The 16675-nt window shown below is 40.6% G+C and overlaps 1 protein-coding gene across 1 annotated transcript in view; it reads right to left on the bottom strand.

The window, feature by feature from the left end:
- Positions 1–16675, bottom strand: part of IL1RAPL2 (interleukin 1 receptor accessory protein like 2) — a 1159060-nt gene that overhangs the window by 273385 nt on the left and 869000 nt on the right. The window contains exon 6 of the mRNA XM_073227767.1: positions 2595–2669. Within this exon, the coding sequence (XP_073083868.1) occupies positions 2595–2669 (75 nt within the window). The remainder of the gene's footprint in view (positions 1–2594; positions 2670–16675) is intronic.

The following is a 16675-nucleotide window of genomic DNA, read 5'->3' as shown; positions in this document are numbered from 1 at the left end:
TTTCAGAGCAGACCAAGAGACCTGAAGAGATGTTGCAAGGTTTCTTTTGACCTAGTCTCCAAAATCTCAGAATATCACTTCTGCTATACTGTACTGGTCAAACATGTCTGTAATGCCAACCCAGATTCAAGGAGAGAGGAATGAGAAACTATGTTTAAATGTAGGAGTAGCAAAAAATCTGTGGCCAACTTTTGTCTGCTACCGTGTTGTCTCAAGTAATTTTAAGTATTGGGATTTGGGAAACCTGAACTTGGTAATGCACTTAGCAATATGAATTGTTGTATTTTTTGGTAGTTCTACTTTTAGTTCTAATTTGAAGACATCTAAAAACTGAATGGGCTTGATATACTTTAAAAAATTTTTAAGGAAAATCATTTCCCGAAGTTTTCATCATCTTACTGAATTCTGAAAGTTTTCCAGATATACACAGGGATGTCCAATCACCCTAAGTATCATTATCTCTTTTACACCTGGGGTTTCCAAACCTTCATCATTCCAACTGCAGAACTCCCCCTGACACTAAGGAGCTCTTTGACATTTATAGTGCTCCTAATAGTATCACCTTACTATGAGGCATAAAAGTAAGTTACAAAGTGATTTCCAGTGGTGAATACATGGTGCTAAATAAATCTGTGGAAAAGTTCAGATCACTTAAAAGTAACAAGTCATGTGCTCTTTGAAATGCCAAGGATCTGGTTTATCTGATTTTGTCTTCCTTTCTCTGAATTAAATGGTTGCTTTAGCATCTCAGAGAAACAGTCTTTTGGGGATGAAAAATGAGAAAGACTCCATCTTTCTATCAATAAAGTTGTTTACAAATTGTGTTGCAAACTAAAATCTGTAAAACCCACCCTTGCCTCTAATGTAAGTTGGAAGCAAATTACTTTAGTAATTTTACAAGGTTGTGTTAATGGTAGGTTATTTTGGCATATATCCCTATGTTGGAAATCATATTTTTACAAATCACATATCTTAGAGATGTCCTGAAAGGCACATACAACTGTTAAACCCAGTAAATCTGAATGAAATGTATTCCCTACAAGGGTCTCTGTCCTTGCTTTAAAGCAGTACTTCTCAAACTTTTCTGTTAAAGCTTGCCTAGTGACAGAGAAGACTAAAGAAGTATCCACCCAGGGACTGTGAACCAAAAGAGATGCATGTTTATTTGAAATAGTTGTGTGAGTTTTGCTTTTTAGTCAATATATAAGTTTTCATATAAAGACAATTTACCACTTAAATGTCCCTAAGAACTAATAACACAAGATCAACTTCTGGCTTCGTGTAACCCCTGGCAAATCATGGAATACTCTTGAGGTACCTTTATCCCAGTATAGATGGAAATACGTAAGGAAAAATTACTGAGCGAGTGTATCAGCCCGTGTACATTTGGCTTTAACAAACTATTATGACTACAAAATAATTCAAGTGGTGGCAAGAGAGCCACAGTCTAATACTTCAGCATTATCTACAAACTATTCACCATTTCTATAGCCCGTTCTTAATGACATGTTTATTATTTCTCTTCTTATTTTAAAATACTTAACTTTGATACGCACAGTGCTAAGTTGCACTAACTACAATGTGCTATATTTCATTTTAGAAAATGAATAAGCTCTTAGGAATATAATTTTCTCTCACCTATTTTCAAGATAGAAATAAGCCTCTAACAATCCAAGCTGGAATGGAAAGATCAGAAGCTGAGTCAAAAACTTCCAAAGTGAGTGAAGTATTAGGGCCAATTCATCTTCCCTGACTATATAATTGGTAGGTTCTGTTGTGGCCACGTATTTCAATAAATAATATACCCAACATACGCCTATAATACATTTCCAGCATATTTACTCAGTTCTCTTGCTTAGAATTGAAGAACATTTTCTTAGAATTTAAGAATAGAAAGAAACCCACGATACATGAAAGCTCACAGATATTAAAGGTTTTGGTTTGAAAGAGATACTAGCAGACCTCTGAGTTTCAAGTTTACAGTTCTTGAAATACAAGGATTAGTGGTAAGGGACTCAAAAAGGAGACTCAATACCTTCTGTCCTAATTTGAGTCTGCAGAAAAGAACAGTAGCACCCATAAATCAACTTGTTACTTTTCCCAACACCATATAATTTGTAAATATTCAGAATCTCAACCTAAAAACAACTTTTAAAAAGCCCTGGATTGTGTCATTGGAAATAATACCAAATCATTTTAAAGGCTGTACTGAGGGGCTCTTTTATTTTTAAAAATGTTTGCTCTGTAGGAGTTACTGCTCTCTAAACAAAAATTTTTGGCTGACAATCATGAGGTTTCTGTGCCGATCACCAATGCATGATACCCATGAATCTATCAATCACAGAGTTAAAAAGCTGTGTTCTACAGCATACTTAATACCCAGTGTAACCAATTAGTATTACCCACTCCTTGATGCAATACAAACTCATTTCCTTAAACTGCTATTGCACTGAACTCCAGGGTTATAAATGAGCAGACACAAATTGATTTGCATGTAATAACAGTGGCAATAAACCTTTCCCAGCTCATGCAGTTTTCCCCATCTGTTAACAGAGAGCAACTTCAGGATCTATTATTCCCAGAAGGCGACTTACCCAGCTGGACATCTATAACACTTGGCTGATTCTCCATGGGGAACAATGGCTTGGGAGGCTTGTCTGTGAGTAAAGCTAGAAGAGAAAATGAAAGAAGGTAATAGGAAAATTGAGATAAATTACAGGATAAGAAAGATCCTATCATGCATGATATTTAATGTTTGTAGACTTGATGGTGTGTAAACATTTATTAGACAGTATTCCTACTTGAGTTGTTACTCTAGCCGTACAATATCCATTTCCCAGCACATTTAGAACACCACTGATTTGCTGTAATAGGCCATTTTGACAGCTACACTTTCCGACAAGATCAAACAAATAGATTCTTCTGAGTGATTATTATAAGCTTGTGAGTGTAAAGAAATATAGATTTTTTAAGTATAATAAGGTAAGCATTAAATATCCATGCCTACTTTCTGGTATGAAATATTCTTAATGAAATATAACCCTAATGGACATTTCTCGTCAGTTGAATCTTCCATGCCTCTGAGTCATTCCTCATTCCCCACCTCAAACTCCGGAACAATACAATAAAGCACTGATACTATTGTTAGGATAATTCATCTAAAATACTGATTGGGCACCTTTTGTCTACCAACTCCTGTGTAAGTGCTAAGGAAGAAAGAACTAAAGCCTTTATCTCCACCCTCAATTTACAACAAACACAGAATTGGCACACCAAAATAAATAAATAATAGAACAAAGAATACAATCCAGTAAAAAAATTGTAGCATTTCATCTACAAGGCTATATGTGGTGAAGGAATGGAGAAAGGAGAGGTCAGTATTGGCTGGCAGTGCTGGGGAATATTTTTACGAAGAAAATGGTTCTCCACATAGACCTTATGGCATGGGGAAGATTTGGAAAGGCAAAGAGTAAGGAAAAAGAAATACAGGAAAGATTAACAACACAAAATTAAGAAAAGAGGTAGAATTTAGCAAGAATAATGTGACTAGAGGAAAATGATCTGGTGAGAAGTTGGGTGTCGTGGGGTAAAGAGAAAATTGTTCATGATTTGGAGTAATTGGAAACAAAACTAGATAGATAGGATGGAGCTCAGTTCTGGAGAATCCTGTGAAATATGCAGAGAATTTGGACATGATGCAGTAGACTAGAAGGGCCATTTTAGATTATAGGAAGAACAACAAAAAAGTCTCAAAAGAATTGCTATCTAAAAATGATTGGCCTGATATATAGGATTAGCTGGAGAGGAACAAAACCAGCTAAAAGGATGCAGTAACCAATGCTTTGAGAGGTACCTGAAATGAAGAAATGAGAGAACTTGGCACATAGACAAAATGCTTTATGACAAACCTTATATCAAGCTAATATTTATATCCCAAGTTCCTTTTAATTGTTCCTGTATTTATGTCTTGCTTCAACTATCCCAATGGATTCTTAACTAGGAAAGTAAAATGTTTTATACTTCTTTGAAATTCACAGGAAACAGGATAAAGCTGGGTATATAAAAGATAACTGTTAAAACATCAATAATTGACTGGCTTAGGATTCCCTGCTGAAATAAGAGACTTTTATCTCATATTTGCAAGGCTGTTTAGAAAAAGAAACAAAAGTTGATCACATGACAGATAAGGTTAGAGAAATATACAAATATGGTAAGATTTCCAAAATAGTTGTTGATGACAAATACACCAGAAATTCACTTTAGAAGGAACTGTAGATAACATGAGCTTCATCGTCCTGGTATCCAGACTGCCTAAAATTGGAAAATTTCAGTGAATTGTTCTTATTTTTCCAACAAACTTTTGCTGATGGCCAATAACACATCTTGTCCTTATGGAATTGAATAATATATGTTTCTAAGCTGATATGGCATAATGTAGAGAATCATACAAATGTAAAATCTATAGTCTGTTTTCTAAATGTTTCAGTTACTCTTAATAATATGATACTTAAATATTACATGGAGAATCCCAGGTTCCAAGCATATGCATTTTCTCTTTCCACAACTTTGCTGTGTGGCCCCAGGTATTATGTAATTTCCAAGATTTGCAGGAATTTCCACATACACACTGAGGAAGCAACTACATCAAATACAGCTAACCCTAAATATGACCTGAGGACTCCAGAAGAGACCATCTACACCTTGTGGAGAAGAGAGGACCACATTTAGAAGGGTAAAAGGGGAGAGCTATGACACATGGGGACCCAAGCCCATTCCCCTCCCAGACCACAAGCAAGAGAGAGAGGAACAGAGTTGGGGAGTGGGGGTAATAAATGCTTAGGAATCCAGCACACCTGTCCCTAGAGATCTGCTCTGGGAACATGAGTCCACATTGTATTTGACTTTGGTGATTTACATTGCTGAACAAAAGGAAAAATGTAACATTCTGGGGGGCTGAGACTTCTGTTGCTTGTGGAGGGCAGGCAAGCTCTGTTGGTCCCACTGAGACCCAACACAAAAGTGGCAGCATGAAAAATTTACCAGCAGTGGGAAGTGTGTCAGAGGGAAGGGGTTCAGAGGGAACTCTCTCCAGAGGAGAAAGGGCAAGTAGATGATACTTTCCCATCCCTCCCTCAGCCCAATTGGTCAGAAGCTTGCAGGAGCCAGCTCTGAAACCCTTCATCTCCTTCTCTGGCAGTTTACTCAGTGGCACTCGCCTGCATACCCACCCTGCCCAGCACACTCAGCCCAGCAGTGGTTCGATTTGGCTGGTTGCAGGCAGAGGGTGGACTACACTTTCCCAGCTCTCCCAGGCTATCCTCAGCTCAAGTGGCCAAACACTTGTGGGAGTCAGCTCTAAACTCTACATCTGTACCACTGGCTTAACCCCCACACCCCACAGCATGCCTGTTCCAACCAGCACACTCAGCCCAGTGGCAGTCCCCCATTGCTGATGGTAGGCAGAGGACAGTCCCACCCACAATAAATCCCAGCAGAAGCACCTCAGACACACAAAGGGCATGTAGAGACTAATTACTGTTGACAGATAAGCAGAAAGGGGGCCTCATGAACAGCCCACCAGCCGCAAGTATGGCTCAGCCACAAAAGAAAGCCAGGCACTTGTGATCAGAAAGTATTGAGCTTCTTTCAACATAAAAATAAACCTACAGTAAAGGCAACAGACCAATTACTTACAAAGCCAGTATGAAGTTAATAAAAGAAAAGTAATAATACCAGCTGTACACAAAATAAGTCAAGGGATACACAGAAGATACAGATTATGACATCTTGTACATAAAAAGTGGGGGAAGAAGAAGAAGAAAAAAGTAGTACTTTTAGAATGAGTTTGAAATCAAGCTACCATCAACTTAATATAGACTGTTATATATTTAGGAAACTATCTATGAATCTTATGAGAACTACAAACCTAAAGCTTATAATAGATAAATTAAAAATTAAAAAAAGGAATCCAAGCATAACACTAAAGAAAACCAAGAAATAACAAGATTATAAGAGAGGAAAAAGGAACAGAGAGGAGCTACAAAAATAATAAGAAAACAACAAAATGGCAACAAGTTCATACCTATCAATAATTACCTTAAATATAAATGGACTGAGTACACCAATCAAAAGACACAGGGTGGCAGACTAGATAAAAAACCAAGACCCACCTACATGCTGCTTACAAGAGACACACCTCAGACCTAAAGACATGCATAGACTGAAAGTGCAGGCATGGAAAAAGATATTTCATGCAAATAAAAGGGAGAAAAAAAGCAGGAATAAAAGTACTTATGTCAAACAAAATAGACTTCAAAACAAAGAAAGTAACAAGAGGAAAAGGACATTACATAATGATAAATGGATGAGTCCAACATGATATAACAATTGTAAATATCTATGCACCCAACATAGGAACACCAAAATATAAAAAAAAAATACTAACATACCTAAAGGGAGAAACAGACAGCAACACAAACATTTCAGAGAATTTTAACACCACACTTACATCAATGGACAGATCATCCAGACAGAAAATAAGTAAAGAAACAGAGGCATCAAACAACACATTAGATCACATGGACTTAAGAGATATACAAAGAACATCCCACCCAAAAGCAGCAGGATACACACTTTTTTCAAGTGTGCCTGGAACATTCTCCAGAAGAGATCACATAGTAGGCTACAAGAAGAGCCTCAATAATTTAAGAAAGATTGAAATTGTATCAAGCAACTTCTCTATCACAATGGTATATAACTAGAAATAAATTATGCAAAGAAACAAAAGTATGCACAAATACAGGGAGGCTAAACAACATGCCTCTAAATAATCAATGGATCAATGAACAGATCAAAGAAAATAAACAATACATGGACACAAATGAAAACAGAAAGACAACGGTTCAAAATACGTGGGATACAGCAAAAGGAGTTCTAAGAGAGAAGTACATAGAAATACAGGCCTACCTCAAGAAACAATCCCAAATAGTCTAAACTCACAACTAAAGAAATTAGAAAAAGAACAAAACCTAAGTTAGTAGAAGAAGGGATATAAAGATCAGAACAGAAATAAATGAAACAGAAAATGAAAAGACAATGGAAAAAAATCAATGAAGCCAAGAGATAGTTCTTTGAGAAAATAAACAAACCTCTAGCCAATTTATCATGAAAATAAGAGAGGATACAAATAAACAAAACCAAAAACAGAAAAGGAGAAGTTACAACTGACACCACAGAAACTCAAAGAATTATAAAATAATTGTCTTGCCAATGGGTTTCAGCCCTGGGCAAGTTCGCTATGGATGAAATGTGACCAAAGAAAATGACAGCAAAACGTTCTTTGGGGTGAAAGGGTTTATTACCCGGCTTGTTCTCCAGCAGTAGGTTGAGCACTAGCCTCTCTGCCTCTGTTCAGAGCACTGGGCCGAGCTCTCTGTACAGTGCAATAATAGCTTATTGCCTAAAGGTGTGGAAGTGGTAGCCTAGCAACAGGCCAGTTACACCATCAGGTGGTTTAAGTTCAGTGAGGATCCTGGCCATAGGAACCCAAACTTCCCCACACTCTCCCCCTCCAGGATTCTTGCCTTACAATCTACACGCTTTCAATCTTCTGCAGTGGTCCCTGTGTGAGAAAGCTGGAGCACTGTAACCAGATTACACAACACAACAGAGGAAAACAACAACTTAGAGATAATAACAAAAATTAAGATACAAAAAGATTCTGATACAGTTAACAAAAATTATGATAACCCTCAAGCTAGAGGAGTTTCCTAATAACAAAAATTATAATAATCCTCAAGCTGGAGGAAGTTCCCAATCCACAAAGACTTTAGGGGCAATAAGACACATGTTTTAATGACACCAACATAGGCAAATCTTGTCCATCAGGTAGGATGCATGCAAGAGAGTGGTCCTGTGTTGAAAGATCCAAGGCCACGTCCACTCAATGGAGTCTCCGGGGTTCAGTGCAGTTGGTGCTGGCAGCAAGATGTTATTCTGGTGGCTGAACCTCGGCTTCAGTGATTCTTCCTTGGTTTGTACTTGCAGTTGTATAGGGGAGGCAGCTATATGTGTTAACATGTTTATGTGGTTCAGGGCTCCCTTTCGGGGTCTCTCGTTTAAACGCCATAGCACAGTCCATAAGCAGACTAACCATCCCCATGGACTATTGGTATCTGACTTTAGTCCAGATTTTAACAAGCCATTGTGCCTCTCTATCATGCCTGCTGTGGTAGGATTGTATGGCACATGTCATTTCATTTTGATTCCCTGGAGTTGCACCCATTCTTGCAGTGTATGTCCAGTAAAATGGGTGCCCTGATCACTCTCAATTACCTGTGGTTGGCCATAGGTGGCAAAGAGATGTTCTAGGTCTCTTTTGGTCATCTGCTGGTCTGCACAACGGGCAGGAAAAGCAACAAGAAGTCCAGTAGCTGTGTCCACACAAGCCATGGCATACCGATATCCTTCTGACACAGGTAGAGGCCCAATATACTCTATCTGCCACCTGACAAGGGGTATAGGCTCCTTAGCTATTGTCCCATGTTGCTGTGGAACTTGGGTTAAGTCCCTTTTGGAGCACATGACACACTCCTCCTGGACTCTACTAACTTCTACAAAGGTCAAAGGCAAGCCCCACCTATGGGCTACAGCCCACATTGTCTTCTGCCCCGCATACAACAAACGCTGATGTAACCATTGGGCTACATCAGAGGCAGGCTTTCCTTCTAACCAATATATCTGGGCCAATTTATCTGCTGTTGGGGATGTCCTTTGTCTTCTCACATGTTTGTAGGCAGAATGGGAAAGCACCTTCCCCTGTGTCTGAATGCAGCATGGGAAAGCACAAGCTTGAGAACAACCAGTGCAGTCCTTGGAAGTTATATGCCCACAAAAACATATCTTGTCCTCGAAGACGAGCCAAGACTCCTCACTCTGAAAATAGGGAGACCTTGAGGATGTGTGAAAACACTGCCCCTGCTTACCAGGCAGCTTCTAAGAAAATCAACAAGGTGCTCTGGCCTGCCCCCCCTGAGATGGGAAAGATGAGAATAGCACTTGGCTGAGGTCCGAGAAAGGCAGTATAAAAATAAAGGTGCTGCACCACATCGGGGCTGCAGCCATTGTTTGTCTATCTGTGTTGTCTGTGTTTTTTGTTCTCTCATCAGGCGCCCAAACGTGGGATGTCCTCTCAGAGGGAGCTGTACATATAATCAGCTCCACGCCTCCCCTTCAGACTGTTCGACTTCGACGGCAGGCACCGTCAATCTGCTTCATAATTTCCTGGGGATGCCAGTGGCAAATGACCTGTCACATTGCATTCTGTAATCATTTTGGTCTGACCACAGGCCCATAAGTCTTGCCACAATTCTTGACCTCAAAGGGGTCGGTGACCAACCAGCCAGTTGGCATGGTACTAGGTTGGTAACCACAGTGTCAAGCCCTTATAGACAGCCCAGCTGTCAGTACAGACAACTATAGGGGAGGGCTCCTGGCTGATCACAAGCCACACGGCCTGCAACTCTGCCCACTGGCTGCTCTTCCCCTCACCATCTTCCATTCATATTGTCTCAGTCTTACGATGGAAAGCTATTGCCCTCCATTTGGGGGGCTGCCCACAGCTGGAGCCATTTGTGTACCATGCATCTTTGGGTATAGGGGCTCTTCCCTCCCAATAGGACTCTCAGCTACTAATAGTTCAAAAGCAAGGTGTTCCTGCTTTTCACTAGTCACTGGCCCCAATAAGTGTTGGAGTTCTTCACTCGAGAGGTTACTAGAGAGGGCACCACACTGCTGTAGGTAAGCACCCCACTTTGCCAGTGTGGGCATCTGTGCCACACCACTCCTTCACTTTTGGGTCCAGTCTTGTACCCACACCAAGATGGGATAGGTGGTTATTACCTTTTCGGGCCATTCCACGGTGGGCTTCTGTAGCCAGCATGGCATGAGACATGGCAGCCAGTTGTTTTTCTATCAAAGTGTATCGTACCTCTGCCCCTTTCCAGAGTTGTGACCAGAATCCAATAGGATGGCGAGTTCATTCAAGCTACTGCCAGAGATCCCAGACACAACTGTCTTCAGTCACATGAACATCCAGCTCACAGGGCCATGATGGGTCTGTCACACTCAAAGCCTGCATGGCCTTGACTGCCCATTTTGCTGTAGTAAAGGCAGATGCACACGTCTCCTCCCAGTCCCACATGATGCCCTTTCGTACCAACCAGTATAAGACTTCAGAATTTGTGTCAAGTGTGGGATAAACACTCCCCAGTAGCCTAGAAGACCCAGAAACTCCTCTAGCAATGCTACAATTGTAGGGGTAGGAAAGGCCTGGATTTATCTACAACTGCTTCTGGTATAACTTTGGTCTTACCCGACCAGACGACCCCCAAGAATTTGACAGATAAACCAGGTCCCTGAACCTTGGTCCTATTCACAGCCCATCCTTTCTCCTATAAAGGCTGCAGCAGTCTAGGTGCTGCACCTTCTAGATATGAAAGAAAATTGGACGTGAGCATGACATCATCAATATAATAGTACAGCCACAGCATTGGTGGTTTCTCCCATGTAGCCAAGTCCTGGGTTACAAGTCCATGACAGATGGTGGGGCTGTGGAGGTAACCCTATGGAAGGACAGTGAAAGTCCATTGCCATCCTTCCCATGTGAAGGCAAACTGTTCCTGACTTTCCTGCTCAATGTCAATGGAAAAGAAGGCATTAGCAAGATCTACCACATAATGGTATGTTCCTAGTTCATGGCTGAGGGTATCCATCAAGCCTGCGATAGAGGGGACAGCAGCTTGCATAGTGGGTATGACGTTATTCAGTTCTCTGTAATCCAGACATACACCAGGAGCCATCTGGCTTTTTTACTGGCCACACTGGGGAATTGAAAGGACTATGGGTGGGCTTTATAATACCCACTTTTTCCAGCTCCTGGAGAGTTTCTCCAACCTTTTTATGTCCTCCAGGAAGTTTGTATTGTTTGGTATTAGTCAGCCGCCGAGGCTCAGGCAGAGCCATGGGCGGGTGCCTAGCATGTCCCCTCAGAACTGCCTTTACCACATGTACTCTCAGTCTGAACTCACCTGCAGTGGTCTTCAGCCATAGACCCTGCAGGATATCAATCTCCAAAATATACTCAGGGATAGGAGATACACACACGGTATACTCTTTTGGGGATAGACACCCTATTCCCAAAGGGAATTGTGCTTGTTTTACTCTGATCGCCTTCCCCCCATATCCATCTATGATAATGGGGGTCTTAGGGAACCCCTCAGGGTTACCATGAATCAGTGAACATTCAGCCCCTGTGTCCACCAGAGCAAGAATACGTTGTATGTTCACTGGGGACTAATGGATCGCTATTTCAACATGTGGCCTCTGGTCCCCCCATGGTCCCTCAGGGCAGATATTTTGAACTTCCCCTCAGTCAAACTGTGTTCCCCAATCACCTTCCTGTGTGGACTCAAGTGAGGTTGGCTCGTTCTTCAGCAGGAAGTCTTACAAACACACAGGCCAGACTTGTGGCTCTGTCTCTGACCTCTGCCTCTTTGGTCTTAATGGCTGGAACTACTGCTCTGGTTTCAGTTATTGCCATAGCTCCAGTAAGATCCTATTTGACTTTCCATCTAATTTCCTTCCATCTGCTCCTGCCCATTTTAAATCAACCCACATCTGGGTCCTCGTAACCTTCATGGGGCCCTTTAAATTCTTCTTGCGAGTAGCAGATCTTATTTCTTCCTGGGTTCTCATGTTCTCATTGCTTCAGCCTCTCCGAAGTCTGCTACTGTACCTGTTCCCTCACTTATGGGATGCCCTAAGTGAGGGGAATGACCACTAGAGACCCAAAGAGGGATGTGGGAACCATTTAAAGCACAATATTTCTCATCCCAGTAGTGAAAATTTCTTCATCTGGGCCATAAATCTCTGGTCTATAGATGGCATTTCTTATGCCTAGCTCTCATAACACCTGTTGGAGTTCAGCATACATTTGCCATCAAACAGGAGAAGATGGGAGACCATCCAAATTGGGCCACACAGCACGAAGTGCAGCCATAAGCCAATCGAGGAGGGAATGACTCCCTGGGGTGTGATATGCATTTTGTAAACGCTGCCTCAAGGCAGGCTGCACTGTCAGGGAAGCCAGTTTTCCCATCTCTGATCCTGACAGAACAATTCCATCCACCCCTAAATCCCACAGACGCAGGAACCAAGCTGATACTGACTCTGAGGGCTTCCACCTAAATAGGGAGCCCAAATCTCCCAGCTCAGCCTGAGTACAGGGGCAGAGCAAAGAGTGTTCTATGACCTGGGCAGGGGGCTTCTCCTCTCCTTGGTGAACTTTCAGCTGCTGGGTCTTTATTTTCTTTACAACCACTGGGTGTGCTTTCAATACAGGAGGGGTCAGTGCCTCTGGCACCACTCCTTCATCCTTCCCCAACTCCTCCATTTCCAGGACTGATGGCACCTGTCTCACCACTCCCCTGAGTGCCTCCTCTGCTACAACCTTTACCTTTTCTACTGTGCCTTGCAGCAATGTTAGCTCAGTCTTCAGCAGTTCTTACCTTCACCTCAATGCTTCGCACCTGGTGTTCTCGTGCCACCTCCACCTGTGCTTCCCTCAGGAGTTTGTATTTTTCTTTGATGGCCATTTCCTCCTTCAGAACACCAGGCAGCGCTGCCATCCCATTCTGTAAGGAATCTTTTACCTCTTCAATGGCACCTCGCTGACAGTGTTCTTGTGCCGCCTCCTCTTGCATCAATGCCATTTCCTTCTTCAGGGATTCCATTGAAGTTTGCACCTCGTGTTCTCATGCCACTATTTCTTGGGTCTTTTTTAGGAGCATGTCCTTCTCTTCTGCAGACTTTTTTAATACTGTGAGAAGCAGCCAACCCACAGTCCCTGCTGCCTCACAGGCACTCTGTCTCTCAAAAGAACTCCTTACTATACCAAGCACTACCCCTACTGCCTCAGCTATCACGTCCACTTGCCTCCAGTCCTAGGGTGGGGCCCAGTGTTCTAGGAGGCAGGCCACCTCAGACCACATACCCATTGGGGGACAATCCACTGTCTCCCCTTCACAGGAGCAGCCTGCTGCAGCACCGCAGCACCCCTCCTGTAAGGGCAGCCTGTCTCTTTCTTTGGTCAACAATGAATCCTCTTCACTACACCAATTGTCTTGCCAATGGGTTTGAGCCCTGGGCAGGTTCACTATGGATTCAGTGTGACCAAAGAAAATGACAGCAAAACGTTCTTTGGGGTGAAAGGGTTTACTACCCAGCTTGTTCTCCCTGTGGTAGGTGGGGCACTAGCATCTCTGCCTCTGTCCAGAGCACTAAGCCGAGCTCTTTATATGGCGCAATAATAGCTTATTGCCTAAAGGTGTGGAAGTGGCAGCCCAGCAACAGGCCAGTTACATCATCAGGTGGTTTAAGTTCAGTGAGGATCCTGGCCATAGGAACCCCAACTTCCCCACAATAATTACATGAAAAATTGTATGCCAATACATTAGACAACCTAGAAGAAATTGACAAATTTCTAGAAAAGTACAACTTACCAAGGCTGACCTAGGAATAAACAGAAAATCTGAACAGAGAAATTACCAGTAATGAAATCAAATTGGTAATCAAGAAACAACCAATAAACAAAATAACAGAACCAGATGGCTTCACAGCTGAATTCTACTATACATTATCAAAGAGCTAATACCCAGCCTTCTTAAAGTATTCCAAAATGTAGAAGAGGGAATGCTTTCAAACTCATTTTGAGACCAGCATCACTCTAAGACCAAAACCAGACAAATACACTACAACAAAAGAAAACTCTAGACAAATATCCCTGATGAACATAGATGCAAAAATCCTTAACAAAATATTAGGAAACTGAATTCAAAAATACATCAAAAGATCATCCATCATGACCCAGTAGAATTTGTTCCAAGGAGGCAATGAGGGTGTAATATTTGTAAATCAATGTGATACACCATATAAACAAAAGGAAGGATAAAAGTCATTATCTCAACACCAAAAAAGCATTTGACAAAATTCAACATCCATTCATGATGAAAATTCTCAACAAAATGCATATAGAAGGTAGGAACCTCAACATAATAATGGCCATGTATGACAAACCCACAGCTAACATACTCAATGGCAAAAAGCTGAAAGCTTTTCCTCTAAGAACAGGAACAAGATAAGGATGCCCATTCTCACCACTTTTATTCAACATAGGACTAGAAGTTCTAGCCATGGCAATCAGACAAGATGAAGAGAAAAAAGGCATCCAAAATTTCTATTCAGGTCCTCAGCCCATTTTTAATTAAGCTATATTTTTTTTAGTGCTGAATCATATGGGTTTCTTATATTTTTTGAATATTAACCCCTTATTGGACATACCATTTACACCTCCCATACTGTCAATTGCCTTTTTGTTATGCTGATGGTGACCTTTGCTGCACAGAAGCTTTTTAATTTCAGGTAGTCCCACTTATTTATTTTTGCTTTTGTTTCCCTTTCCTGGGGAGATGTGTCTTGAAAAATATTACTCATCTTTATGTTCAGGAGATGGGCCTGGAGAATATTACGCTAAGTGAAATAAGAAAGGCGGAAAAAGATAAATACCATATGTTTTCACTTATATGTGGAATCTAAAAACAAAACAAAAACAAAATAAAAAAAGCAGCAATAGACTCATAGTTACTGAGAAATGACTGGTGGTTACCACAGGGGAGGGGTTGGGGTGGGTGGGTGAAATAAGTGAAGGGGATAAAGAGGCACAAAATCTTAATCATAATATAAATAAGTCATGGGGATGAAAGTACAGCATGGAGTATATAGTTAATAGTTTCATAACATCTTTCTGTATTGACAGATAGTAACTAAACTAGCTGGGATAAGCATTTAATAATGTATGTTACTGTTGAATCCCTATGTTGTATATTTGAAACCAATATAATATTGTATAGCAACTATAATTCAATAATGGAAATATGGAAAATAAATATATATTATATGAAACATAAAGGATATACTTTAGACATTTAAACATTTGAATTAAAAATCCAGTCATGACAGAAGTTTGATTTTGTTGTTGTTTTCTACTGTTTATAATAGCAAAATATCAGATACAACCAAAATGTTCATTAGTAGGAGATTGGTTAAATAGTATGATACTTTCAAATAATGATATGCTATCATGCAGGAATTTAAAATAATTAGGAAAATCTGTACATCTATTATGAAAATATCTCCAAAATAAACTGTTTGATGAAAAAAGCAAGGTTCCAAACAATATGTACCCTCCTTTGTGTGAAAAAAATGTGTGTATGCATATATAAATTTGTTTTTGCATGTATGGAATATTTCTAAATGGATACTTATAAAATGGGTAACAGTGGTTTCTTCAGAGAAGATGAACTGGGTGGCTGAAGAGTGATGCGGATTGGGGAAAGGGCAGTATTAGCAGACAGATGGAGATGTAATCACTACATATCCTTTGTACATTTTGAACAACATGCATATACTATGTATTCAAAATATGAGTATAATTAAAATTAAATTAAACCCAGTTACCTATGTTTTACTTATAAAAGCTTATTTTGGTTTCTCTGTAGAATTATTGTTGCTTATACATCTAGATTATAGACTCCTAACTTCCTGGAAATTGTTCTTAGTCTTATTTCCAAATATGTCTTGCCTCTGAATAAAATAATTGGAAAGGGTTAGGTGAAAAGCAATTTTAAGTCATGTATTTTATGCTCAAAAAGGTGAGTATCTTGTCCTACTTTCATTGGGGTATGATTTTGAAGTCATTATTCCTCATCCTTACCTCCTACCCTGGACTATTTCCCCTGATTTTATTATTGTTAGGTCAATTACTGAAGCAACATTTATTAATATTAATGATAATTTAAGTACCTTATATTTATAGGTGGTTCATAATTTTCAGAGTACTTTCAGATACATTATCTCATGTGATCTACACAATGACTTTGTCAAGTAATGTAGTTACAATTATGGCCAATTTAGGGATGAAGCTAAATGAAGCTTGCCTTGTCTTCTTTGGTGCCCCCTTGTGACCAAAGACCCCATTTGTAGAATGGATAGGAAGATAGAAGCTGTGGACAGCAAACAGGTAAAAATAGTACTGAATCACTGGTTTTAGCCTCTTTGACTACACTAATTAAGGTAAGTTTCCTAGGCCAACCGGAGTGACTTTGTGGCAAAAAGCCAGCTGAAACATGATTCCTGTAGGGTATTCCACACACATACATGATTTTCCCTGAGCCCATGAATGAAATGGTATGAGCTTGCCCTTACCCTAACACATCCCAGTGGGATGCATGGGTGTGGAGCCTCATTAAATTCCAGTATCATGTCTAGGTCTGGGAATTGCCAAGAAGGGCAGAACATTTGGGATGATAAAGCTGCAACTGCAGCAGTTCATCTGGGACCTGACCACCAGCCCAGAGACAAACCTATCAGCACCCAGCACAATTATAGCATAAGCAGATTAGCTAGAGCACATGCTGCCATGGGCAGCAATATCTTCTTCTTCTTTCTTTTTGAAATCTCATCTAAAATCCAGTTACTATTTGGGAAATGAAGAGGAGAACTGTCAATACAAAGCTCCCTGAACAATAGAATGGAGATCTACAATTTTATTAGAAAACTT

The sequence above is a fragment of the Manis javanica genome, chromosome X (genome assembly GCF_040802235.1).
Source record: "Manis javanica isolate MJ-LG chromosome X, MJ_LKY, whole genome shotgun sequence".
Lineage (NCBI taxonomy): Eukaryota > Metazoa > Chordata > Mammalia > Pholidota > Manidae > Manis > Manis javanica.
This window is presented reverse-complemented; position numbering and strand designations above follow the sequence as displayed.